This window comes from Marmota marmota, unplaced genomic scaffold (assembly GCF_001458135.2).
Source record: "Marmota marmota marmota unplaced genomic scaffold, marMar, whole genome shotgun sequence".
Taxonomy (NCBI): Eukaryota; Metazoa; Chordata; class Mammalia; order Rodentia; family Sciuridae; genus Marmota; species Marmota marmota.
In genome coordinates, this window is record NW_025999998.1 from 7141370 (window position 1) to 7169267 (window position 27898).

Here is a 27898-nt window from a genome sequence, read left to right on the forward strand (position 1 = left end):
CCCTCATTGTTATACAAAATTACATATAAGAGGTTGTGAGGGGAATGGGAAAATAAACAAGGAGAAATATGAATTACAGTGGATGGGGTAGAGAGAGAAGATGGGAGGGGAGGGAGGGGGGATGGTAGAGGATAGGAAAGGTAGCAGAATACAACAGTTACTAATAGGGCATTATGTAAAAATGTGGATGTGTAACCGATGTGATTCTGCAATCTGTATTTGGGGTAAAATTGGGAGTTCATAACCAACTTGAATCTAATGTATGAAATATGATATGTCAAGAGCTTTATAATGTTTTGAACAACCAATAAAAAAAAATAAAATAAATTAAAAAAAAAAGAATTTTACTATGATGGATAATTCTGTGATGTATATCTGGTGCATAGATTCTTAATAAATGTCCTAAAGTAATAAGTTCCTAGCAATGTACTGCTCAAATAACTTCCAAAACATTTGTAATAATTTACTCAAATCCCTGCTAAGATGATAAAAAAATGAAATTTTCTTATATTTTTTTAAAAAATATGAGGTGAGTATGTACATGTTAATATGATAAATAACAAAAGAATTTTAAAAAAATTTTTAGTTATAGATAGACACAATATATTTATTTTATTTATTTATTTTTATGTGGTGCTAAGGATTGGACTCGATGCCTCATACGTACTAGGCAAGCACTCCACCACAGAGGTACACCCCAGCCTCCTAGATGAATTATTAATGTAAGAAGTTTTTCTTAGATTAATGGTAAATTTGCTTCTCTCTCCATTATTTATTAGCCATTTGTATTTCAGTTTTACGAATTGTCTGAAATCTTTTCTCATTTTTTATGAGAATTTTATATTGATTTGAAGTAACTCTTTACATATAATAGAAATAAACAAGTTTATTATCATCCGTATTACAAATACTCTCAGTAGTCTGCCATTTTTGCAACTTGGTTTGTTATGTGGAATTTTTATTCATAGAAAATTTACTATAGATATATTTTAATAGAATCATATTTTTAGATTTTTTTTTCCATTTGAAGGCTTCTGTTTCGGTATCATTCTTACAAAAGGCTACCTGTCATCCACCATTTTGATTAAACCTAGCTTCCCGTGTTTTAATTAAACCATTCTTTTCTGACAGTGTTGGTTCTATCTTGTTTCTTGTAGAAGAACAAGAAAGGATTTGAAAGAATGCCTTTTTGAATTTGAAACTCATCTGTGATTTGGGGGGAAAATTGTTTACCTTCTCTGAGCTTCAAGTTGATGTTCTTACCTCCTTGGAACTGTTCCATGATTCAAATGTGATCATGCATGTGAATGGACTTTGCAAAAACTCCCAGACTCCAGAATATTGGGGTGCTCAGCAAATAGTTTTTTCCTTTGTCCTTAACATGATTTTTTTTAAATGAGAAGGGTACTTTATTTTGAGTGGTCTAATTAAGATTTTAAGTCTCCTCACTTTGGAAAATACATTAGAGGCAACTAGTGAACTCCACACTTTATCTTGGGAGAACAATGCATGATACCTCTGTGTATAATACGTTAGCTTTTATTTATTTTCAGACTCAGTGATAGCTATACTGCAAAATCCTACAGCATTGTGAACTAAGACCACTAAGTTTTGATGATAGAAAGTATAAATCACTGCCGTGAGTAGTCTTTTTCACCTGTGTCTCCAGGACATTACTGGGCTCTGAAAAGGTATTCAAAAGGAACCAGGTAGAGCATTACAGAGAATGACAGATAAGAAGCTCTGCACAGAGTGGTGCTTTCAGCTAGCTTAGCACACAGCACTGGCTGTAGGAATTTGAGTAGTGTTTACCACTGTGGACTTTGGATAGAAGTTGTATTCTGAAATGATAGTGCAAAAGATATCACTGGCATTTCCTCATCTGTACAGACACAAATAACAGAAATCAGTTTCCCTTTTTTTGTACCCAAAATAGCAATCAAGGGTAGTCCACTCCCCTCTCTACTATTGTATCTAAAGATCTTTTTATTTTATGTTCAAGAATATGTCAAGAACAAATCTCCCAATTTTCAGTAAAAAAAAAAAAAAACCCTCAAGACGTATGAAGGACCCTAAATCATAACATAAATGAGCAAGAGGGATTTAATGTTTCATAGTATTTTTCCCACCTCCCATCTCTACCCCAATCATGATCCTTCTCTCCCTCACAAATTAGCATAGAAATTGATCAGAGACCTCAACTCAGCAAAGACGTTCACAAACTCAGGATCATCAGTGAAAGCAAAAATGGGTGAATGGTTATGTAAGACACACAACAACACAATGGCCCTAGTGCAATTAAGCATTTTTTATTCTCTTATGAAATAATAAAAGAAATCGGAAGAACTACAATAGTAATCATCAAATACCTGTGTAGCACTGTTCACTGAGCATTTTCATGCCTGTTTACCCCTTTGATTTTCAAAGCAGCTCTACAAGGAGCCTCCTGGTTTTGAGCTCCCTCCTTAAAAATTCTCTTAGCTCCTTCCTGGTGGTATCATCCAGTTGGGGCATCCTGATACTATGTTATCTCTTTCTGGAAATGGAAGGTCTAAGGTTCAGAGAAGATAAATGACTTTACAAAGCATACTCAGAGAGCGGAAGGGTCCCCAAGCTGAGCTTTCCTAATGCCATGCATTACTCCTTGGTTTCGCATTATCATCCTCACCAGGGGTGTCTGATATCCCAACATATGCAGATTTGTAACTTGTCAGTAAGTTCTAGCATGAGGTTTACTCCCAGGCGTTCTTTCATGGCCTTCTATAAAAGATGGTGGCAGAGCCTCTGTGCTTTCTCAAAACTCTCTAAGCCTCCTCCTTGGTGGCTGGGCCAGCAGTACCACTCAGGTAGGACACCCTGATCCTAGACTGGGACCCAAATGGGAGCCAGCCCCCATTTCTTTCCTTCAGGGTACTCTTCAACCTATTTCCCTTGCCAAGTATCCTGTCAAGCTTATCTATGGGCTCATCCTGGGGCTATTCTAAGAGGATGATCTGGTGGGCAGATCACTCCTTATGGCCACTGTGGCTTTTCTTTAGCTAAATCACTTGAGATTGGACCTCTGGAGTGGTACTGACATGCTGATTGGTGGGACGGTACTCAAATTGATTATATAGAACAGAGTCCCCCACAAAATTGTATTTCCTAGTACTATTCACATTTCAGAGATGGTCCTATAGGTGGCAGGAACTAGAAGGAGTCTTGAGATTTTACCCTTGGGTAAGCTAACAAGTTAGCCTGCAGCCGTTTCATGGATGCTAGCAGAAGACATGAGCTTCCCAGGTCAGAGACACACAGTTTATCACACAGCAATAGTAGGAGCCAAAGTATCATTTTCATGGGTTAGTTTTTTAAATCCCAGTTCCCACAAAGTAACATGAAGAAGACCAGGCACATTCGGTGGGTTGTGTTACAAGAAGGGAATTCAGAGCTTAGGGAATCTTTCATAGTGAACATAGCATGACTGCCTTTGATCAGGAGGGTGGCACTGTCCTGTTTTATTCCCAAGCTATTCAGTATATAAACGTCTTAGGAAAGATGGTCCAGAAAGGCAGTTAGTGCCTCTGCTCATAAGATATATACGAACTTGAGAGATGCACATTTGTTTTAGCTTCTATGGTCTTGCCATGGGTTGTATCTCGTGGTTTGATTTGGGAGTTCCTCACCCCCCCCCCACACACACACACCAAAATTACAGACAACTGATTTTTTACAAAAATGCATGAAGTTGCCACCATCATAGTCATTCTCTCTGGTTATGGGATTATCCCCAGAAGATCCTTGTGTAACTTTGTTTTTTTTTTTTTTTTTTAATATGGCAAAAGCAATGTAATGTTCCCTGTACTCCCATTAATGTATCAATATGGCTTTAATTACCAGTTTTTAAGAAGCCACTCTCTTCATCCTGTGGGGGTTGATACAGGAATGGTGATTTAAATAGCAGTATGGGATTGGAAGAAATGAGAAATAATGTGCATACATAGACCATGATGAGGTCATTTCAGTGGGTCCCTGTGGACTAAAGGAATAACTTGAAACCACTGCATGACCAGGCAGAGAAGGACTAAGCAGTAGAGAGCATGGGGCAGGGGGTAGCATGGAGAAATGTTTTAGAAGTCACTTCACAATTTATATGAAAGATTCTCCTGCTATTGGGCTTTAAGACTAGAAAGTACAATGGAGCTAAAATAGAAAGTAAAACTGCATTTTTAAAACCCAATTGCAGTCTCCTCAGTTTTCCTTGACTTTTTAAAGGAATATAGGAAGGATAGTCTAAAGTGGGTGTTAGTAGAGTGTTTTTAAAAGAACAAGTCAAGTGCAGTGTAGTTGTTCACTTGCCAATGTCACCTGTTTTCCTGGACACCTGACTCATCCCCAACCATGTCCCCTGCTCACTGGAGATGTTGTCGGTCTTGACAGCGTGTGATTTTCACAGGTATTGCCTCTTTGGCCACACTCTTAGGGGTTGCTGCCACCGGGAACACCAGCAACTTGGATACAAAGCAGTGATATTTACATTGATATGGTTAAGTTAACTTTGTGGTGGTGAAAACCTCAGATTTTCATTTCCTGCCTGGTATTTCCAGTTTGGAATTGCAACACTGCATTTACGTGCATTTTTGCCTTTTAAATGTTATGTGGTGTTACAACATTTGAGAAATTCCCAGGGACCCTTAATCTTCCTACAAACACTGGTTTCTAAGCTAAAGACCAACTTACTATCTCAGTTCTCTCTTTGTGCCCCTACTGAATAATTCTGATTTTGCATTGTTCATCTTTAGATTATTCCTATACTGTCCTTTAGTTCAAGATTCCCTCTTGAAGTTACTAATGAAGGGAAAAAGAGAAACAATTTTTTAGAAAATTCTAGCTGCTTCTTTCAAGAGCAATTGAACTTAAAGCTACTTTCCCTATTGTTTTTCTATGAAGTCTCATTTAAAATATTTTAATAATGCAAAGAGACTTGCATTCAGGGCTAAGGACCAGTGAACAGTAGCCATGGCAACCAGGAAGCCATTTGGGACAAGAAAAAAAATGCAGTAAAGAGTAAGTGTTTTAATCCTTAACTTTAATCCCTTTACTTCCTGTTCTCAAAATGAAATATAAATCAGGCACCATGCAGCGCTGCAATTTTTCTCTGAAAGGGATGTTGGCAAAAGAGGATTAGTAATGGACAGACGTGTTTAAGGAATTTAATCACACAATTTGTTGTAAAACTTTTGAGACCACGAGTGACCAGTTCCTTTGAGTGGCGTCAATGAGAACCAACAAAACATACTTTGAAACTGATTAGAGTTGGCGCAGAGGGACACCCCTGTTTGCTGTTATTGTTACATCATTTCAGCTATGGTAATGACATGAGAAACCAAGGACGTGACTTGGTTCCCCCGGTGGGAAGGCAGAAGCTGGGGGTGTCTCCTTGGTAGAATAGAGATATTCTTTTGATCTTCATGGTACTAGGGAAAAATTAAGTGGCCTATATTTCACATTCTACCTTTCCTTGATGTTTGATTACGATGGGAGTTGTACAAAGGCATGTGTCTTCTGTTATCAACAGACATGAGTTTCTGCTAAAATCTCCAGACTTGAGTTCCTGTGGATAATAAAATGGGATTCTCAAAAGGACAGATTGTTATTTCTTAGTGTCACTACTTTTGTTTCTAAGATTATTTTCTACCTGGACTAGGAGATGTGTTTTACTTGTTAATTTCTGATTTTAAAAATACCTGATTTTCTCTCTTTAAAATCAAATTTAAGAAAAAAATACGTCCTCCACGGTGACTTGAAATGTTGATGGTCTGACTCGACAGCACCTCAGTCTTCCCTAGTTCTACTTTGGAGGATTGTTGGGGAAGAAAGAGAGACATGTCTTTTTATGGCACTTTGCCTTTCCTCAGCATATATAGAAGAGTATTTCTTTGATAAATTCATTTTTAGTGGACTGAAAGTTTCCAGCACACAGGGCTCTTTGCAGAGATCTGAAGTAGTTACAACTTCTACTAGCTTCCTGCCGTGTCAGAATGTGAAATTACTTCCAATAATAGCGTCTTCCCAAGAGGGTGCTGATAATTATGACAGACAAGCAACATGAGGCCTGGAGCATTTGAGAGTGGAGTTAGACAGAGCAGACCGCTGAGTTTGGAGTTCCTTGTAGACCCTGAGAACAAAAGTATATATGCTGAGACCTGCAAGTGGCAGGACATCTGGGGAAGAAAAAGCATCGTGTTCTTCAAATTCAGGAATAACATACAAGGCTGCTGACACCTGTTTCTGCTCTCTAACCTTCACCTGGTTTTGTTTTTCTCCATTCTGCTAAACTAGCAAGGCTGATGTGGTCTAAGACAAGGCTTCTGAGATGACACAGTTGTACCAAGAGTGGGCCCTCTAACCCTTCATCATCCTTCCTACACTATCAGTGGATATTTGGCTTTCTAGCCTGGATTTCTAGGGTGGGGTTATTTTTTTAGTTATGCATTCAATTATTGGAAAGGGACTAGGTTAATTACAGGGGGTAGATGAAGAAAAATAAAGTGATGTTAACATCCCCAAAGCAATAGTGGGTTCTAAACATGAAGATTGCTGTGACAGAGGCTACACAGGGAGGCCCTAGGGGAGTTAGCCCCTGTCTTGGCTTTGCCTAAGGCACTTTTCTGCATTGCTCCTCCTTCTGGTAACCAAGGAACTTCATTTCACCAAAGCATTGAAAGGCCATAGGATTCATATGTCTGTCTAAGATATACAGTTCTCAGACAAGAGGGGAGACCATCAGTAAAACACTTCTATCCATTCACAAAAATAACACTATGGGCAAGTTCTTATCTTCAGTATTATCTCAGAAGAACAAATTTTCTGGAGCAGTATTAAAGGCTGAGTGTGGCACAGTAGCCAGGGCAACCAGGGCTGTGTCTGGTCACTTATCCAAACAGGATTCAGAAGATGGAAGCTCTCATCTTGGCTGTGTAGGTTGTCAAAAAGGAAGACAGCATGCATAGTTTGGAGCCCACTTAGCTTGAAATTCCTGTGTTCTACTTATCAAATATACACTAGACATTGAATCTTTTAAAGCAAGGTAAAAATTGGATGTGTTCCCGGCCTTCCCAGATGAATGAGAGATATGTCGCACATGTATAAATGTAATGAATTAGCATTTCCTATTGGAAGGATTGTTCATTTGCACACCAAGAGACAGTATATAAATGGGAATAGTATTAACCAGTGATATTTGGCATGAATGGGGACTGAGTATTAAAAGGAAATTAACTTCCCAAGTGTATAGGGTTTTTTTTTTTCCTTTAACTTCTATTTAGATTTTTCACTAGGCTATTTCCTGTTTTATTCTTAACTGATAATTTACACATGCTTGAACTGCCTCACCCTATTCTTCTCCTCTTACTGCATGGAAGACATTATTCCCTCTGTCTTTGAGGTCTGCCCTAAAGAATTCGCATAGATAAATGAATCCTTGGCAGTTATTGATTCATTTGTTATTCATTCATTGATTTGTTCACATATTCCTCAAACACTTATAGGATACCTTTTGTGTGAAAAAAACAACAACACTATTTTAGGTTGCATGATCCATCAGCCAGGAGCATCTGTTTAGAAAGATCTTTTATGTCTTCTGTGATTTACATACATACATACATATTACTTATAAGTAACAACAGAGTGAGAGAGAAATAGAGAGAGAGTTTATAAGTAACTATTATAGAAAACCAAAAGTGCCATCACAAAAATGAAAAGGAATTGCTATTTTAATGTAAAAAAAGGAAGAAATGATTTGGGGAAGGTCTGAGAAAACTTCAAGGGGAAAATGGCATTGATTGGGCTTGAAGAATATGGAATATGTTGTAGATGTGTAGAGCATGACTAAAGGGGACCAGCAGGAAGTTTGTGGCTGAAAGTACAGAATGAGGCATGAATAAGAACCAACAGAAAGAGCATCTTGGCTCTGTGTTACCAGAGCCATGGAATGTGAGGGTACATGAGCAGGGGAGAGGCAGCTTGCTAAAGTTTGGGTTAACAGGTAATGTTTTGGGCAGAGTGATTAAGGGACTTTTTGATTTGGAGGGGGTGATATCGTCAATGATGTACTTAAGGAAAATTAAACTGTTAAGTGTGGGATGGGTGGGATAGCAAAAAAAGCAAGCACTCTCCAGTGAAGTGACAGCCTTCAACTGTTAGAAATAGGCATTTTAAAAATTGTCCAAACATTCATGCACATTAAAATCGGCCCTAAATCTTTTTTAGTCAATCCATTTTAATTACATGAAAGGAAGAATAAAAATGAAATCTTCCAGTTTCTGTAGTTAGTCCCTCCCCACACCTCCTAAGCTGTAGCATAGGCAGAGGCTGTAGTCAGAAATCATTTCAGGGGAAGACAATGCGGAGCTGGTAAGATGGACAGGGGAAGTAATTACCAGATAGCTGACTGCTTTAATTAAACCTGGAGAATACTTGAATAGAAAGAAAAATGCTACCCTTGAATGGATGAAATGGAATGTGCATGGTCATATTAGTGCAACAAGCCAGTGTCAAAGGAGTTAGTGAAGCTATGATAGAAGTAAACCCTTTGTCTTGCCTTGAGTCTTCACTTCCCCCCAACCAGGGCCCAAAGGCTGAAGGAAGAAACTGCAATGACAAGTGACAAATTCCCTATTAATAATTCTATATATATATATATATATGAATCTGCCCTTTGGTTTAGTGCTCTGCTTTTGAGATGTATCTCTAGAGGAAGCCCGACTTTGACCATGAAGCTCACTTTTGTGTCAATTTTTGTTTCATTTTCCAGTCAGAAAATAAAAAAGGAAGACTTTTGGTGTCAGTTTTAGAAAAATATTGACTTAGGAGGAAAATGGTGTTTTTACAAATGTAACAATACAAAAATAAAAATAAAAGCTGCATGCCTTTCTGATTTCAACATCTCTTTGAACCTCAACTCCCCAGCTCTGTCCAGGATGATAGCTAGATAGTAGTACAGATTTTGGTAAAGGGGACATCTGGATAAAGTATTAGCACCCCCAGAGTGTTCTGAAAATGTTTTGCTATTTCTAAAATATCTTGTTCTCTTCCAAGAGAGTGAACACTAGCTATATTCTTTGAGATAGAATAGTTCCAGGGTCATGTTCATCCTGCAAAGCTGTGCTCACGTCTTGATTAGAACATTGTTTGTTGCCAGCTCTGGTTCTGAGGATACGCAAGAACCCAATGTTGCTAACACAGGTGTCACTTTTAACAACCATGCAGCTTCACACTTAATTAAAAATAATAATAATTATAGTCATTTACAACACTGGCAATCATCCTTGGGTCACCTATGTTTCCTGGTAACAGTCCTACAAATTTAGTGTAATCACCTCCCTGCTAAGGAAATTCTGAAATCTTTTGCCAAAGTCCTCACTAGTAGGTAGCAGAGCTGAAATTTGAATTGGGTGTATTGGACCTATTGTCCCCATCCTTTTTTTTTTTTTTTTTTTGTCCTGTTGCTGCTCTTTGGTATCAGCAAACAGCAGTGGAGCTTTAGAAAGTTAGCTTTTCAATATAAAGAGCCATCAGAAATAAAGAACATCACATATGAAAAAAAGATCTAAGGAATTTACTTGATGACAGGTTTTATTTACGTCACCTTATAAGTGCCAGATGGGCAGAGAAATCCAATTTCTTTTCCTTTCTTTTTTTAATATTTATTTTTTAGTTATAGTTGGACACGATACCTTTATTTTAAGGTGGTGCTGAGGATCGAACCCAGGGCCTCTCACATGCTAGGCAAGCACTCTACTGCTGTGTCACAACCCCAGCCCCCTCCAGTTTCTTATGTATTACTTTATCTCTTAGACCTAGCATAGTTTGGGGGCATAGGTAAGGGCTCAATAACTATATACTAAATGAATGAAGAGTATAAGATGGATTTTAAAAGGCTATTGACATTTTAGGATATATTAATAGATGAAATACAAAAAGAGAAGTTTAGAAAATCTAGAAGAAAGAATATGTTTGTCCTCTTGTGTCTTCTCTTTGTGTGACACCTTGTTCACTCTATTAGTATTTGGATATCAATTACACAGAGTAATTGGAGTGGTGAGTAGAATAATATGCTATGTAGAGGAACAGAGACTGGTGTTTTACTAAGCACTATTGTGTGCCAAGCATAGTGTTGAGTTCTTTCTGTGTCTTACCTCGTGTAGTTCTTAAAACAACCAAGAGAGCTATGGTACTGTCCTCATTTTACAGAAAGGCAACCGTATTCTGAAAAGTGAATTCACCTTCCCAGGGTCTTGAAGTAGTTAAACCATGGTTTGTTAAAGGTCCCAACTTTTCCTACTTAAACGTCCTTTAATTTTTATTTAAAAACTGACAACGATGAGCCTGGAAAAACCCTGCTAAGGGAGAACTGACAAACTTACTGCAGCTTCCTTTTAGGGGAGAGAACTTTCTAATGACTAGACTTGTTTAGCAAGGGAGGGTACTGGATGGTAAGGAAGCAACTTGTCTCTCATGAAAAGGATTTAGACCAAGGCTGAACTGACATCATGGTAGGCAGTAGTGCTATGGAATTCAGTACTATAAATTTAGATTAAATTTAGTTTAATTTAAATAAAATTAAAAATTCAGTTCCTCATTTGCTCTAGCCTCTTTTCAAGTATTCATTGGTCACATATAGCCAGTGACTACCAGTTAACAGGTGTGGAAATTTTTTTCCACTGTGGAAATTTCAATTGGCATGTAGGATTGGTGGGTAGGATCATTGGACTCTAGTTCCTCTTTACTCTGAAATACCACACTTCTGTGGAGAGTCCTCATTGATCATCATTTTTTACTACATAACCATTCATTTTGTCATATCTGTAATAAATGATTTTCATGTATCTTACTGAGATATTCCTTGGCATGTGTACCCAGTCAAATATATTGGTATGTTCATTAATCAACTGTGGATAAGATCTTTCGCCTGTAGAATCACTGCTAACCCAATAGGTATCTTCTCTATAAAAGCTCAGGGTACTCAATTGGATGCTTATGTTCCGAAAGAGATTTCTTCCAGTGCCATTTTTCCTAAATCTTCATTCTGATTTCTTTTCCTCTTTGCAAATGGGTCATTCCCAAAGGAAACAAATCTGATAGCAGATTGTTGGAGATTAATTACCTATGATATGCCAAAGCCACTTCATAAATGTCAGTGCGAAGGAATCCCCTAGAGATGGAATTCTTAGATTCAACTGAAAATTAATTGTAATTAATATAATAGGTTAATTCATTGTAATTATTTTTAAGCCTTTTGGCAATGAGTTAATTCCCTGAGATCCACATTGCTCGAAGTGTCACAGAGAACACTTGATAAGAATGTTCTAGTAATAAACCTTAACCCTCTGGGAGGAAAAAAAAAATCCTACTTCTCTATCCTTCTGACCGAGTTTCTTTAGAAGCATATTTTGGTGACATTTGATTTCTGGAGAACAAAGGAGTCCCTACAAGGTGATGCAAAAACATGCCTGGCCCAGATGGACTGTGCTCATTGGAGAGAGAGAAACAAAAGGCCTTTGATTGTTCCTCATTTTCTTTGGAAATATGTCTTGCTCCAGACTAACAGAATGTCTTTGCTCCTGGAATAAAATGTAATGGAACTGAAAATTGAAGACTCTGAGCCTTTTTCCCTTTCCTAATTATTTCCACTTGACTCACTTAATCTTGGACAATTATTCAATCATATCTGAAATGAGAAAATGACAGGAGTAGAATTTCTGTCTCTTGTTTCGAGGGCTTATAAACATTAACAGAATAATCTTGAATTAAAAAAAAAAACAAATACAAATCACAATTGATGGTGCCTTGTTTTTATATACTAGGAAAAAATCCCTGCATTGTAAGGGAAGCAGCTCAAATTTCCATATGCAGAAACCTTGTCAAGCTTTGATGGGTGATTTCATTATTGGGGTTGAAAAAACTATCATTTGGAATAAATATTTAATAATGGGAGATTGTACAGAAGCTAAAAGCCAATTTGTTTACTTGCACCTGGATAGGCCAGGAAATTAAACCCTAAAATGGTTCGTTGAAGATCAGGATCATTAACACCCAAAGATTCACAGTTTGGTTTCCGAGACTCAGAGCTGTCTCCTGTCTTCGTAGTATGTCCATGAATCTGATGATAGGCTTGAGTGGCAGGGTACAGGCTGTCTTAATAGTTGCTGAGAGCTTGACAAGGGTACACTATACAAAAATGTTTTGACAGTTGGATGGAATGGTCTGAAAGGGACACTCACTGCCAAAGAGAAGAAGTTGCCCTTTACTTTAGGATATCGAGGGGCAGATCCTGAAGAGCCACCAACTGGGGTTGCTGTCAGGGAGAGTATACCTGAGGTTTGGACTCAGGGATATCTGAAGCCCCTGTGCATGCTACTCTTTGTTCTTATAAATCAGGGTTTTGTTTTTAATTTAATCTCCATAATTATGCTTTGAGTATTGCCCATGATGATCCAGAATCACTTTCATTAAAAATCTGGTTACCATATTGCTGTGGTTTAGATGAGTGTCCCCCAAAGGTCCATGTGTTAAAGGCTTGGTCCCCAGGCTGGCACTGTTGGGAAGTGGTGAACCTTTAAAAGGTAGAGCCTTGTGGGTGGTCCTTAGGCCCTGAGGGTACCCTAAAAGGAGATTGTGGTAACCTGGTCCCAGCCTCTTCTTCTCTGTATCCTAACTGCTGAGATGAGTAGTTTTTTTTTTTTTTTTTCTGCTATGTCCTCCTGTTATGATGTGTCACCCTCGCCAGAGAACCCAAACAATGTGGTCACTCAGTCTTGGACTGGAACCTCCATACCATGAACCAAAAGTAATCTTTACTCTTTATAAGTTAATTGCTTCAGGTATTTTGTTATAGTAACAGGAAGCTGACTAACACACCCTGGTGTGTGGGCTGAGCCAGTCTAGAAGAAAAGATGTATCATGTATCATTTTAAGTGCTCCTGATAGGCTGTGGGCAGCCCTAACCCAAACCACATTGAGTTAAGAATCTCTACTAAGTTGGGTGCCCCAGAAGTTGACTATGAGCCAACAATTCATGTACATGCACATGATTTATTAAGGAAGTGCTCCACAGAGAGGAGCAGGGAAGGGTAATATGTGGTAATATGTGGTCTCTACCTCAGCACCATACCACTCTGAGACATAACTTAGATCTCAGAGTTTGTCCCACTTCAAGGCAAAGGAGCACTCCAAAGTCACTGATGTTGGGGAAGGATAGAGGACAGGCACCAGTTTTGGTTAAAAAGTACACAAATTCTGTGGAATGAGTTTACCAAGGCTGAGGGAGGGGTGGTACATTGGTAATCACAGAGATTAGAGGGGACCTGGGGAGGGTATCAACAATCTCTGCACTGCACTTCCTCTCTCCTGCATCTCTGAAAAACTTGCTCTCTTTGAAAATTCTCCATTAGGAGAGAAAGTGAAGAGATGACACATTATTTATTTTAGGTATATCACACACCATTAAATACTGTTATTTCCTTTAGATAAAAGATTACAGCTCATTCATATTGAACTGGTCAGCAGTTAGTGACTGAGTAACTCACCATGATGCTCATGCTAAGACCACACTGTTGAGCACTGCTGGGTTGAAAAGGTCAAGGCAGGTGGTCAGCCAGGTTCTTGTGGATGGTTTAACACAATTGTGCAGACTCAACTCACACCAAGAAATAAAGCCCTCATTTAACTTTTCCAGTCACAGGAATGTGAACAGCAGACTCTGCACCTCTCCCTGTCCCCTATGAGGCCCAGAGTGGACTGGCCTGTTCAGGGAGGCTTCATACAGGAGACAAGATACAAACTGGGTCTTATACTGAGAGGAGAGAGGCCATTCGTGGCAGGAGGAGTGACCATGTAGGCTGTTTGCAGAGAGTAAGACCGGCTCTTATGAGACCTAAAGGAAATATCCATCCTTCTGATATGGTGTGGTCACAGTATGGAGGATGCTAATGTCTTACTCTGTGGAGTCTGGTGTGCTAAACAATCCATGAGGATGTTTTCTTGAGCATGGCATGATAAACTCTATTGTAGGAGAGTCCACATGGAATCCCAGGATGGACCAGGGAAGGAAGAGCACCAGGAGGAGTTGCTCTTAGTGCCCTGCCCCATTTTGTTTCCTGGATCCCTCCACCCCTGCTCATGTGCAGGTGCTTTTAGGTTCTCTCTACTCAGGGTGCAAGATTTACCTACATTCTGTGCCGTCTCTGTTCTCTGCTACTCCCTGAGCCAGAACTTGGAGCGCATCTTTGATTCTTATCTTTCTTTTCATATTCCTGACTGCATTCAACTCCACCTTCAAAACAGAAACTGACCACTTCTCTGCATTTCCAATTATAGGCATCAGCATCTTTGATCTAGGGAGTTGTAACAACCCCTCCCTGGACTCTCTTGCCTGTTTTCCACACTGAAACACCAGTCCTTTTACAATGTAAGACAAACCACTCGCTTTCCTGCTCACCTCTGCTGACTTGCCATTAGAGAATATTGACTGCTAAGCCTTCATGTGCCTGAAAGCCTTACCTAGTGTGACACCCCCAACATTTCTCTAACCCTACATCCCACCTCCTACTGTTCCTTGCGTGCTCCTCTCCATTAGCTATTTTTGGAATCCATCAGTGACTTCCTTTTGCATGAACTTCTGTAGCTACATATCTGGCTCCCTCGCTTCATTCAGTTCTCAGCTCACAATGTCCTTTCCCCACAGAGGCTGCCCCTGACCTCCACACCTAAGGTGGCATGGAAAAAGCATGTAGGTTTGTTTGTTGTCCCCACAAAGTCTGGCTGAGCTCTCTGGAGACAGAGGACAAAAGAAAACACCTACCAGGGAAGGGAGTGGGAAGAAGAAGAGCCAAGAGAGGGCTAGGCAGTCAGAATCCAGAGGAAGACATAGGGAGGTTTCTTCTGTTAGGGTCAGGGACATCTCTTGGTCAAGAACATCTTGTGTCAGGATCAAAAAGTCACCATGAGAGTGCCACCATCCCAGGCTCCACCGTCACCAAGCAAACAAAGATGGTGCTCTGGAAACCCTGTAGATGTACTCAGATTGCAGAAGGTAAGCTGCAGGAGCACTTGCTTTATTTTTTCAACTGCATATACCTTGCTGCTGAGCCAGGATCAAACCAGGTGACAAACCTGCAGGGCAGTGGACAAGGAAAACCAAAAGTAGTGGTCCATTTCTGTTTTGTTACTTCTATCTTCAATCCAACAGAAGAAGCCCCTTTCCCTAAGGGACATGGCATCAGAATTCACACAGCAATGACAAGATATGCTAGGGACTGTTCCAGAGAACCTGGGGACCCTTTGTCCTTACTCCTTCTTGATCAAGATCTGAATGATAGGCTCCTGGCTAAAAACTGAGAGTCATAGAGAAAGGGGAAGTGTGAGTCTGTGCCATGTGGTGGGGGACAGGAGGAAGTTATCAGACTAGATTCAGACACACCAGGACGCAAGCCTGACAGACACCAGCTGTGTGATTCTAGCTTCTCATCCCCAAAATGAAGTTCACAGTAACACATACCTCCTAGAGCTGTGGCGAGGTGCATAGCATCAAGTACGTTGCAGGGATTCTGTGTACACCCCTTGAATTGCAGTGCAGTCTTTAAAAGTGTGTCCCATTGACTGTTCACCTCCAGCTCTTTTCTGTGGGATTCGTCTGCACGATGTTCTTTCCTTCCCAACCTGAAATAAATCATCCTATGGTGGTGATTTTACACTGCATTGTAACAGTATCTGTTTCAGTCAGGGTTCTCCAAAGAAAAAACAGCCAGTCCAACATGTCTATTATGTGTTATGTGTGCCCGTGTCTGTCGAGAGCGGGGAGGAGTGGAATTTAAAGAAATTGGCTTATGTGACTGTAGGACCAGGCAAGTGACAAGTCTATAGGAGAGGACTGCAAAATGGACACTTGGGCAGGAGCTGATGCTGAAGACCAGAGACAACATTTCTTCTTTTCTAGTCCAGAGACAATTTCTTCTTTTTTCAGTGAAACTTTTATGATTTTCTGCTCCCTTAACGTCTTTCACTGATTGGATGAGGCTTACCAAGTTTCCATAAAGTCAACTGGGTGTGGACATTAACCCCAACTCCTTCTCAGCAACATCTAGGTTTGTGTGTGATAAGACAAGTCTTCTAAAGCCTCATGGAGATGAGAAGTAAACCTGGCCATCACAGCTGCCCTCAAAGAAGGAAAGTGCCTACGTCCCAGTGGATAAATGAGACAGTCTCTAGGAGCAGGTGGTGGAGATGCTACAAGGTTTCCCTACTGCACTAGGATGACAGCCAAAGCGCTTATTGAGGGTTAATGCATGGCCTGGCTCAGCCACCAAGCCTCCCTCGGACCTCATTGCCTAGAGCTGTCTGACCTCACACCCGACTCCAGCCATGGCCTCCTTGCAGTCCCTCCTTCTGTAACTCTCTTCTCTCCTTACCAACTTAGCTAACATTCCCCAGCTCCTTCAACCTTTGCGCAAAGATCTCAAGGCTGCAGTTGCCACCACAGCTCCCAAGTCCATCTGCACTTCTTTCTTTCCTTCCAGAGCACTTAGCACCTGCTAGACAGTTTATTTAGTTCACTGTTTATTATCTCCCTTCTCTAGAATGTGAACTCCTCAAAAGGAATTTGTCTTTTTTGATTGTTGTTGTATTACAAATGCGTAGAACAAGGCCTGGCATAGGTGGTTCAGTGAATGAGCAGGAAGGCTAAAGGAGGGTGGTGCTGCTCTGGAGCCCAGAGGGTGGCGTTAGGGCAGTTGAGTGGAGCAATTCCAAGGGCACCATTCATGAGGTCTGTGCAACACAGCAACCCCTCCAAAGAGATGAACTGATCACCCAAAAAAGAAAAAAAAAAGTGAGTTCAAATTCCTCTTCTTTCTGCCAAGAGCAGTGAAGGCTCAGTAAAGGGCAAGTTCTTTGCTTTCTTCTAAGAGCTAAACTAGATTGAAAATTTGAACCCTTTTTATCTTTGTGGAAAAACGTACATTCTAGTTGGGTTTTTTAAATTCTTTTTTATGTTTTTACAGGTATTGTAATTATACATTGTGGTTCATTGTGATATTATTGCATAACAAATTTAATTCTGAAAAAAAATACTCCCCAGATTATTTCTAAGAAATGAACTTCATATAACCGTATTATTATGATTTTTGAAGAGAGACAGTCAGATGCATATACTGGAAATTTAAGCATCTTTTATGATTAATCAGTTGGTACATATGACTTCAGAATAAATAGTTTCTTTCCTCAGGAAATAACACCAAATTTTTAAAGTGTAAATGTCCAAAAGAGTCTTCTCACAATATTACCAAAATATTTTATGATGGCAAGATACAAATCAAGACACATTCGCCACATATGGATTTGAACTTCCTTTCCTAGTATCTGCAAATTCAGTGACTTGCAATCTTCCATATCATTTGTCCTTATCTTCTCCTCTCAGCTGCCTCTCCTAAAACCTACTAATTAGAGGTTGAAATGTGTGCTTCAGAAAGATTTCTATTAACCACAACTAATCAGAGAAGATAAGATGATAAGATTGCAGTCCTAAATTAAAGAATATTATATTTTACTCATCCTGTTTCCACAATTCACTTCCTCTTTCCATAACATAAAAATCTTAGCTCTCCTCTCCATAGATTCTTAGAGTATATTTTGACATATTATACACACATGGAGTATAACTTTCCATTCTTGTGGTTGCACATGATGTTGAATTTCACTAGTGGTGTATTCATATGAACACAGGAAAGTTAGGTCTGATTCATTCTACTTTTTTTATTCCCCTTTCCCTTCCTTGCCTTCATTCCCCTTTGTCTAATCCAATGAATTTCTATTCTCCACTCCCCACTTATTGTGTGTTAGCACCTGCATATCAGAGAGAACATCCAGCTTTTGGTTTGGGGGGATTGGCTTAGTTTATTTAGCATGAGATTCTCCAGTTACATCCATTTACTGGCAAAAAGGCCATAATTTCTTTTTTATGACATTAATATTTCATTGTGTATGTGTGTGTGTATATATATGTGTGTGTGTGTATGTGTGTGTGTGTGTGTGTGTGTGTATACCATTTTCTTTATTCATTCATTTGATGAAGGGCACCTAGATTGGTTTCATAGCTTAGCTGTTGTGACTTTAGTTGCTATAAACATTGATGTAGCTCTGTCACTACAGTATGCTGATTTTAAAACCTTTGGGTATATATACTGAGGAGTGGGATAACTGCATCAAATGGTGGTTCCATTTCAATTTTACTGAGAAATATCTATATTCTTTTCCAGAGTGGTTGCACCAATTTGCATTCCCACCAGCAGTGTATGAGTGAACCCTTTCCCCCACATCCTCACCAACATTTATTGTTACTTGTATTCTTGATAATTGCCATTCTGACTGGAGTGAGATAGAATATCAGTGTAGTTTTAATTTGCATTTCTGTAATTGCTAGAGATGTTGAACTTTTTTTCATATATTTGTTGGTCATTCGTATTTCTTCTGAGAAGTGGCTATTCAGTTCCTTTGCCCATTTATTGATTGGGTTATTTGTGGGGTTTTTTTTGGTGTTAAGTTTTTGAGTTCTTTATGTATCCTGGAGATTAATGCTCTGAGATGTCGGTGGCAAAGATTTTCTCCCATTCTGTAGGCACTCTCTTCATGTTCTTGATTGTTTCCTTTGCTATGAAGAAGTTTTTTGGTTTGAATCTATCCCATTTATTCATTCTTGATTTTGCTATTTGTGCTTTAGGAGTCTTGTTGAGGAAGTCAGTTCCTATGCCGACATGATGGAGAGTTAGGCCTAAATTTTCTTCTATTAGGTGCAAGGTCTCTGGAGACCAATCCTTCTAAAAGTGTGATCTGCAGACCAACGGTATCATTACCACCAGGGAACTTGGAAATGCTCCACAGTGATTCTGTAGTTCATGCCAGAACTATAATTAGAGACCCATTGTGCCATTGAAAAATTGCCCTCAGTAGTCTTCATGTATCCCTAGCAGCTAAGAAGATATTGAAAAATACAATATGGGATTGTTTTGTGTAAATAGTTGTGTAAATTGTTTTATGTAACTAGTTTATTCCAAATAAATAACTTTTCTTCTAAGAAATTTTGTCTATATGCCTCTTGCCTCACCCATTTTGTAATTCCTAGACTAAATAATATTTAAGACCCTAAAATTATCTGGAAGGCTCTTTTCTGGTCCAGTATTCTTGGAGGAATACTAAACTTACATATCATATCTGTGCATATGGCCCTCTTTGGGAAATTCTGCATAAAGTCCTCAAGGCTTGTTCAATTTAAGAAGCACTTTCTAGAACCATGTCTAATCCCAGAGAAAACCAAATTAACTCTCACCACAAAGTCATATGGAATCACACTCTTGGAAAATGTGAATACTTGTTGAAGCTAAGGAAGAATTGCCTGCCTTTGACGCCAGGATTAACCATGGCCGTGAAATTCCTTGGAAAGACCTCATTGGTACTGATAACTATAAAACCCTAGAGTGGCTGGTAATAGAAAGCAGAGAAGGGTTCATGTCTGCCCTTAGTAGAACATGTGGACCCCAGATCACATTTTAATGATGGGGAAGATAAATTAAATGTGACCACCAGAACTCATGCTAAGCCTTGATTTTTTTTTTCTATTTTTTCTTAAGTGGCATGTGTTAGGTTAGTACGAAATAACAAACATACCTTCCAAAGGCCCTGGAGAGTGTTAGACATTAACTCAGACAGTCGTGGTCAGAGAGTTCAATGTGCCAAAACTGAGAAAATTATAATTGTCTCATTTGCTACATGTGTTAAATGTGCCTTCCTTGTACTTAGGGTCACTATGCCATTTTCATATTCTTGAACTAAGACCTGGACATATGTTTGTCTCTTCATGGAATTTTTTAAGATCCAAGAAATATTGCTTTCTAAATATCAGTTTGTGTTTGTGTCCATTTTCCATTGCTATAATAAAATACCTGAGACTAGGTTCTTTGTAATATGAGAGACTTATTTAGCTCATGATTTTGGAGGCTGAAAGTCCAAAACAGCATGACTGGCAAGGGCCCTGTGGTTCATCACCTGGTGGATGATGTCATGATGGGAATAACGTACTAGGAGGAAAGATCATGTGATGAGACAGAAAGCCAGAGAGATTCTGGGGTTAGGCATGTTGTCTTATAACAACTAACTCAAGGTCCCAGGAGAACTACCTTAATTCTCTCTGAAAGCAACACCTTCAGTGACTTAACGAACTCCCTCCAGACCCCATCTCTTAATGGTCCCATTGCCACACTGGGGACCAAGCTTCTAACACATGAACCTTTGAAAGAAACCACATCCAAACCATAGCTGTATATCTTTTTCTTTCTGATCAGATTACAGTTCATAGTCATCAGCAACATGTTCTGATAATTTTTATTAACCAGGTCCAATAAAAAAAAGTCCCAGTTTGTAGCAATTGCCGATTTCTATGATGTAAATATTTTCATTGTGAACAATTTCAAGCTATCAATATGATGTTACTGCAGGGAAATTTTGGGAAAGATGTACACAGTTGGCATTCTTCAGTTGATACATGCCAGCTCTAGCATGTCATTGGAATATAGAGTTGAAAGCAGAGGGAAAGCATGGGGGTGGGGGGAAGTAGAGGCAATAAATTCATAACATTGTGGCTAAGAACAAATATCAGTTTTAATATAGGATTACATTTCCTTCTGTATTTATCTTTGTGTTTTTATGTAATCATTAACATTTTGTGCATAGCACTTTGTGTTTTCCTTTTATCTTTGTGAACATCACTTTAATAGGTACAAAATGCATCAAATAGATGTAAGAGTATTTATATGCTCTAATTGTAGACTTTTAAATAGCATTTCCTAATTTGGCATTGCTATATGTAATTAGAGATTCTAGAATCAATTTATTTCTATTATGGGTCTTGAAAAAGTATTCCCTGAGGCCATCTAGAAAGTTTATATAAACGCCCCTGCCAACAATATTTAAGAATGCCTCTCCCTGTAACTTCACTACCACCATTTCCTTTTTAAAGTTTTTGATAATTTGATAAATAAAAAAAGTTTTAACTTTGAACTGCTTTGCAAGTATGCTGAACATTTCAATGTTCCTTATTATTCATTTCTCTTTTCAAGCATTTTCTGTTGATGTCAAGACTTTACGTAACCTCTCCCTGTGGTCCCTTTCCAGTCCCTGTGTCATCTTGCTTCTCTCAGTCCCCAGTCTTATTCTGCATAGGCCTTACTGCCTGGGGATTGTCCAAGCACACAGATGAGGCATGCTCATCCCCCCCTGGCTGCAGGACTTGTTCCCTCACTTCTTTCAAAGCTTTTAACCAATGCCATCTTCAAGAGGCTTTCCCTGGTCCCCTGTCTAAACTCACCATCCCTCATCCTTACTTGCCATCTGCTTTCTCTACATTATGCTTCTTCATAGCATTTGCCCTTGTCTGATGTTGTGTATACTGTATTTGTACATCATCTGCTTCTGCATAAAGAACATACGTTCCTTAAAGGCACTAAGTATTCCTGTCATCTCCCAAAGTATGGGATGCTTAGTGCATATCTGTCAAATATGAATAAGTATCTCCCAGCCCTGTATCTAAAGATTCAGTATTGTCTTTTTTTTAAATACCTTTATTTTTTTAAATTTATTTTTACGTGGTGCTGAGGATCGAACCCAGCACCTCACACATGCTAGGTGAGCACTCTACCCCTGAGCCACAACCCCAACCCCTCAGTGTTGTCTTTATAAAGTCAATTTGAACTTAAAAAAATTACCAAAGATGATAACCATTTGCAATATTGGTAACAAATACTTTATAGAGCATTCTTAAGGTTTTTTCCTGTTTTCCTTTTTTGGTGCCAGGGATTGAACCCAGAGGCCACATTCCTAGTCCTTTTATTTTTTATTTAGAGACAGGGTCTTGCTAAGTTATTTAGGGCCTCACTAAGTTGTTGAGGATGGTCTCAAACTTGCAGTCCTTCTGTCTTAGCCTCCCAAGTCACTGGAATTACAGATGTGTGCCACCACGCCTCACAAGTATTATGTTTTTGGACAAGCAGGTTAATATTTTTATGTCACTAAATCTTCCATTGTAACCTTTCCCATTCAAATTACATTTAAAAAATTTTTACTCATAAAAGTTTTTCCTATACTTCAACATTTTTATGGTTTGGTTTTTCATGTGACTCTTTAATGTATGAAGAATTATTTGGGCTGGGGTTGTGGCTCAGAGGTACAGTGCTTGCCTTGCATGAGTGAGGCACTGGGTTCGATCCTCAGCACCACATAAAATAAAAAATAAATAAAGATATAAGAAAAGAATTATTAATTTTCTTACATGTGATTAACTTCAAATCCATGTTGTTATAATGTAACTTCTAACTGGGTTTTGTTGCTGTTAATGATATCAGTTTTTCTTTTAATCATGCTCCATAATATTTTAAAGTTTAACTTGAGTACTTTCCTTTCCTGTGAAATCTGCAGAAGTCAAATCTCAATGGATATTTCTTCATTTTCTCCAGATATTCCATGACAGTATCTCTCTATTTTAAAAGCACTTTTCAATATGGGGTAAACCTACTTGAGTTTGTTTTTGTTATCACTACAAGTTCTGATAAGATACAGCACAAATAAATGGAAATACAATAGGAAGTTGGGTTCCCAGAAGTGGAAATATTGAGGACTGAAGTCAGCTCTGCTTGCCTCTAGCCACGTCTTTCCTGGAGCACCTGCCAGGTGTTATTAGTATTGGCAAACCAGCCCTTTTATTGACACTGTGTAAAGCTCGTGCCTTCCCCATAGTGGCTGCTTGATAAATATTTGTGGATTGAATTGCATTGAACCTTAGGGCATGAGACCTTGCCAGGCAAGTATTCCAAGGATCAGCTTTCTTTCTCCATCTCTCTTGTTTTCTCCTTCTCTCAGCTTCGGTCCAGCACTGAGCTCCATCCAGACCTGCTCTCAGATTGCCTCACTGTGCAGCCCTTGCAGCCAGCCACTTCTCCAAGAGACACTGCTGCTGATGGCAACGTGGGATGCTCTCCCGGGCCTGGGCCTGACCTCTATCCGGGTAAGAACAACCAAGGCAGAACTAACCACAACACCCTTCTCTTCGGGCATTTCACTATGGCTAAAGGGAATGCTCATAGGAGGGAAAATTCTTCTAATATTATCTGTATTGGGCTTTATCAATGGGCTGCAAATTTCTCCCCTCCCCATGTAATTCCTGAGCTGGGTTTGGCAGCAGACTGTTTTTTTCTTACAAAGAAACAAAGCAAAATAATGCATTAGCTCTTTTAGTTCGGGACTTCTGCCAAAAGTTCAGTGCACCCAACACTCCCAGGTGTCTTAAATTTACTAGCTTGATTTAGACTCAAAGGAAATGTTTTCCCTTAAGCAGGTAACAGGCTGCATGTGGACTTCTTAATGAAACAGTGATTGTCATCTTTGCATTTTAAAAGGAAGCTCCTTTTAAAGGTCTAAAAAACTGTTCATATCAGTAAACCAACTTATAAGAATATTCACTAATTTAGGTCTGCCAACAACTGGGGGAGTGGAAGGAGAAGGGGATGATAATCCCAGACTACCTTTCTCCTGCTTAGGTTTGAATAATAGGTGACTCTATATGTGGAAAATTGCATGTATATAGTGAAAAATAAGAAAGGATTCATATGCAACAAAGAAGTTGTTTTTCTTTTACTTTCTCAGCCTGTCTTTTTGTGCATCTCTAAAATGGTGATGTACTTGTGCAAACATAATTACTCTCTTTACATATGGAAACTTCTTACTGTGTGCTGTGATTATGAAAACAAAGTCTCACCGACACCACATTCCAGACAATGGGCAATTTCTATTTTCTATGAATTACAAAGCCCACTCCCACCCCCATCTGATTCCATAGCCAGGTTTGGCAGCAGTCTGTTCTTTCCTTTTGAAAAGTACTAATAAACCATAAAGAATGAAGAATTTACTGGTGCATTACAGTAGAAAAGAAGAAAGGCGTGCTTGTATAGCTTTTTAAACTTGACAGTTCTCATATGATCCAAATGCAGGGGAGAGGGACATTAAGCAACCGCTTCAAGAGCATCAGTCACCAAAACCTCCTTGATGATGCTCCAGTGTCATGGACCATTAACATGTGCTTTCAATACTTACTCTTGGAGACAATAGAGGCTCTGCTTTTTGAGACCCAGGGAGAAGAGATAAGCTTTGAAGGCCTGACCAAATCTTAAAGGTGTGCATATGCTCATATCAAATATGCCATTGCACAGTGTAACCAACACATACATATTAATATTTTATATTAGATACACACATGAAAGAGTATGATTAGCTTTTATTTGTATTTGCCAAATAGTTGATATTTGAACATTTATTTCAGCCCATTAAATTAATAATCAGGTTAAAAATAACCTATAAAGCATTCCTCTACTCCTTCAATCCAAAAATCTACCTTTCTAAAGATCTGCAACCCAACATTTCAGGTCAAAGCTAATCAGAAGTGACTGAAAAAATGGACCAACATCCAATATAAATAGCTACCAGATATGGGCCATTCTTCTTGCATTTAAGCCTCTTGGAAATGGTTTTGGAAGCCATGATATATGCATCTGGAAAAACATTAGTGCCTTTGTTGTGTGGAGCATATGGCGTGTGGTTCATTTTCAGAACCATCATATTTGACTCAGTGTATGTTTTTGTATTTCTGGTAGTGTCTTTAAAGTTTTGGAATTACTTGGTCCTCAAAAAGAACTTGAGCTCTTGGCTTCAAGACTCTAGCTGTGGCAGATAAGTTGCCATGATGGGTGAAGAGGTTGCCACAGTTATCAATGGAGCATCTTCAGGTTGACTGGTATTTTCTGTGACTTTGAGAATACTTGAAACAGGCAGGTGGCCATCTTACTCAACTTTGTTCCTAGAGTTTTACTTCACTGGTAGCTTATAACTGAAAATTTATCCTCTCTGCTTCTTTATTTCTAATTCCATCAGGTCCTATTTTACTTTCTTGGCTTCCAAATTTTTTTCTAATTGATTATGTTTTTTTGTTTTGACGAATAGGCAACAAACCCAGAGGCAGAAACAGGTGAAAAGAAAATGTACAAAACAAAAATTGTAAGCTTTGAAAGTTCTAGAAATGCACTGGTGAGGAATGCATATGCACATCAGCTGCAAACCTACATGAAAGATCTATGGAAAAAGCCAAATCATGAAAAATGACAAAGGTGCAACAGGAAACTGTTCATCAATTAGTTAAATGTAAAATGTAAAGTGTTAAGGCAATCTGACAAAGATTAAGACTTGGCTAAATGGCAAGAGTACTTGGAGTTATCCCCTTTACATTCTATTATACAAAATTAAGACAATATTTGTTTAATGATTGTCTTTAATTAACCTTTAATTGCTAGTAATTTGATTCATCACAAAAATATTTCAATGGAAACCTATTGAGTATGGATGAGCATAGTTAAATATGGCATTGAACGCCAGGATCTGTCTTAAGCCACTATGATTGAAGATTCATAGTCTGAAGATGTCCTGTTTTGACATGGATGTTTTTAATGGCTAGTATACCTTGCTTTACAAGGTTCCAGGAAAGGGAAAGTTTGCACAGCATTAGGATGAGCAGGACAAATAGCAGTTCAGATACATAGAAATCACACACATCTCCTGAAGTGTTGGCTTCTCTTATTGAAACAAACTTTTCAGGGTGATAACACAAAGTTTGATTGGAATGGATTGCCTGAAAAGACTTTCATTTCTGTAGAAGAAAATAGTGTCCCAGGTTAAAGGAACCAGATATAACTTGAGGCCACGCCGAGGATGATTTTAAATTGAGGTGTTTACTTTTCCACTATTCTGAAAAATTCCAGGGCTCCCCAGGCCTGCTCCTGAGCTAACCTGAGAGCAGTGTTATGATCTAATGGGAAGGCCAGGGCACTGATGAACAAGCCTCTCGGCTGGCTCACTTATATTTTCTGCCCTTTTGTTCAGAAGTTCTGGACCCCAGATAGATAATGCCCCAGGCCAGCCTCTGTAAATTCAGGTGATTTATCTGATGATCTGGGATAGACTCTTTCATAGCCAGTAGATTGTGATATAAATGCTGTTTTGAAGGCCTGGTGATGTGTACATCTTATGGTGAGCTCCTGTGATTTGCCAATGAAGCAGGTAAATATAACTTTGGTAAGTGTACAACATCAGGCAGAGCCCGGACCAGTGCTGAGTCTTACTAATAAGTCCACTCACCAACAAAGAATACTGTATGGAAGATCATCTGCCCCATGAGTGATCATAAAATTATGCCTTCCTACAAACCAATGCTGCCCTATGGATTCAGTAAGACATGACCTTGGTATATGACATGAGCCCTGAGGACTTCATAGAGGCCATTGTAGTTGAGATGCTTGAGTCCCACAGAAACTGCCTAGCAAGTAAGGAGCTAATCAGCTGAAACAAGAGAAATCTATAAGAACGAAGGAATTTTATTGGTACCCCTTTTTTGGGTTATAAATAATGCTTATGTTTAGATTTTACAAGTCCTGTTGAATTCCCCAAAATTTGAATGTAACTTTATGTTTCTCAGGAAAATAAATAGGGGTTTTGCTCAGATCTCATGTGGAAATATGGAAGGAAAATAAAGACTTCTTTTTAGAGCAGGAATTTTTGAAGTCATTCCCTTCCTTCCTACCTTGTTACTGTGAATAAGGGCTCTTCTCTTACAATAGCATCAGTTTTTGTAATAAATAGCACTGTGTTAAATTTACATAGGATTAAACATACTTTATGAAACAGTGTTTCACTTTAATATAATTTTGTTGCATGTGTTTAATACATTTTCGACATTCTTCAATTACTGTCTTTGGATAGCTTGCAAAGTTGTGTTAGAAATAATTTTCCATAAAACTGCCTCATATAGTCTGTTCTCTAAAAGTGGTTGTTAATTTGGGGACTTTATTAGAGGTTTCTAAATCGACATCCACATTTCCCAGTAGGTTAACCTTTATAGGAGAGTTGTGAAGATAAAACAACATGATCTGCATAAAAGTCTTTAAAAGGACAGAGCACTATAAAAATGCACAGTTATTACTTGCATTATCTTCAAAAATGTTGTTATGCTTAGAATTCACAAAGGTGAAAAAGCAACAGAACCACTTTGGAACTGGCAGTGGACAGAAGGAAGTGGAGACTCACAATACAAAGGGAATTCAGAGAAACATCTGACAATAACATCTTTGTAGTGTCTCTTCAGATGATGCCTTGAGCAGCTGTCACAGTCTTTCATTGTTTTGGAGCATCTCTTGCATCTGTAGTTTACCCACTAAGTTGGATTGGAGAAACAGTGAGGGATGGAGCAAGCCTCATATTTCCTGTCACAGGCACTGAGAACTTTAACCTATAGATTTAGCCTTCCATAGTCCTCAGCCAATCCTTCAACAGGCACCAAATCACTTAGAAGCCTTGGGAGAATGCAGTTTTCTGGACCTCACTCCCAGAGTTTCTGATTGTACAAATCTGTATCCCAAGTATTTGCATTTCTGCCAGATGTTTCTAACAAGTTCCCAGGTGACACTGCCTGCTGCTAGTCTAGAGGCCACACTTTGAAACCATTGCTCTGGATTATAAAATACGGAAATTTGACTTCTAGCAAAAACACAATCTGAATTTTGGTTGGGGGTAGTTAGAAAAAGAATTACTCTGTAGTATATTTTTCTGTTGCTCACTACAGAAGCCTATAGATGGATATTATGCTTTACATCTTGTGCCAATGTTTAAAATGGTGTTGCTCATACATTAAGAGTGAGATCCTAAAACCACTCAACTAAAGAAAATTCGAATGTCAATTACCAGCCAGCACAGGGCACATTTGCATGTATGAAGCTAA

General features: G+C 38.9%; 1 protein-coding gene across 8 annotated transcripts in view; it reads left to right on the forward strand.

The window, feature by feature from the left end:
• Positions 1 to 27898, forward strand: part of Glis3 (GLIS family zinc finger 3) — a 432619-nt gene that overhangs the window by 345908 nt on the left and 58813 nt on the right. For all 8 annotated transcript variants that reach the window (XM_048806835.1, XM_048806840.1, XM_048806842.1 and 5 more), the window contains one exon: positions 22942 to 23086. In XM_048806835.1, coding sequence (XP_048662792.1) covers positions 22942 to 23086 — 145 coding nt within the window. The remainder of the gene's footprint in view (positions 1 to 22941; positions 23087 to 27898) is intronic.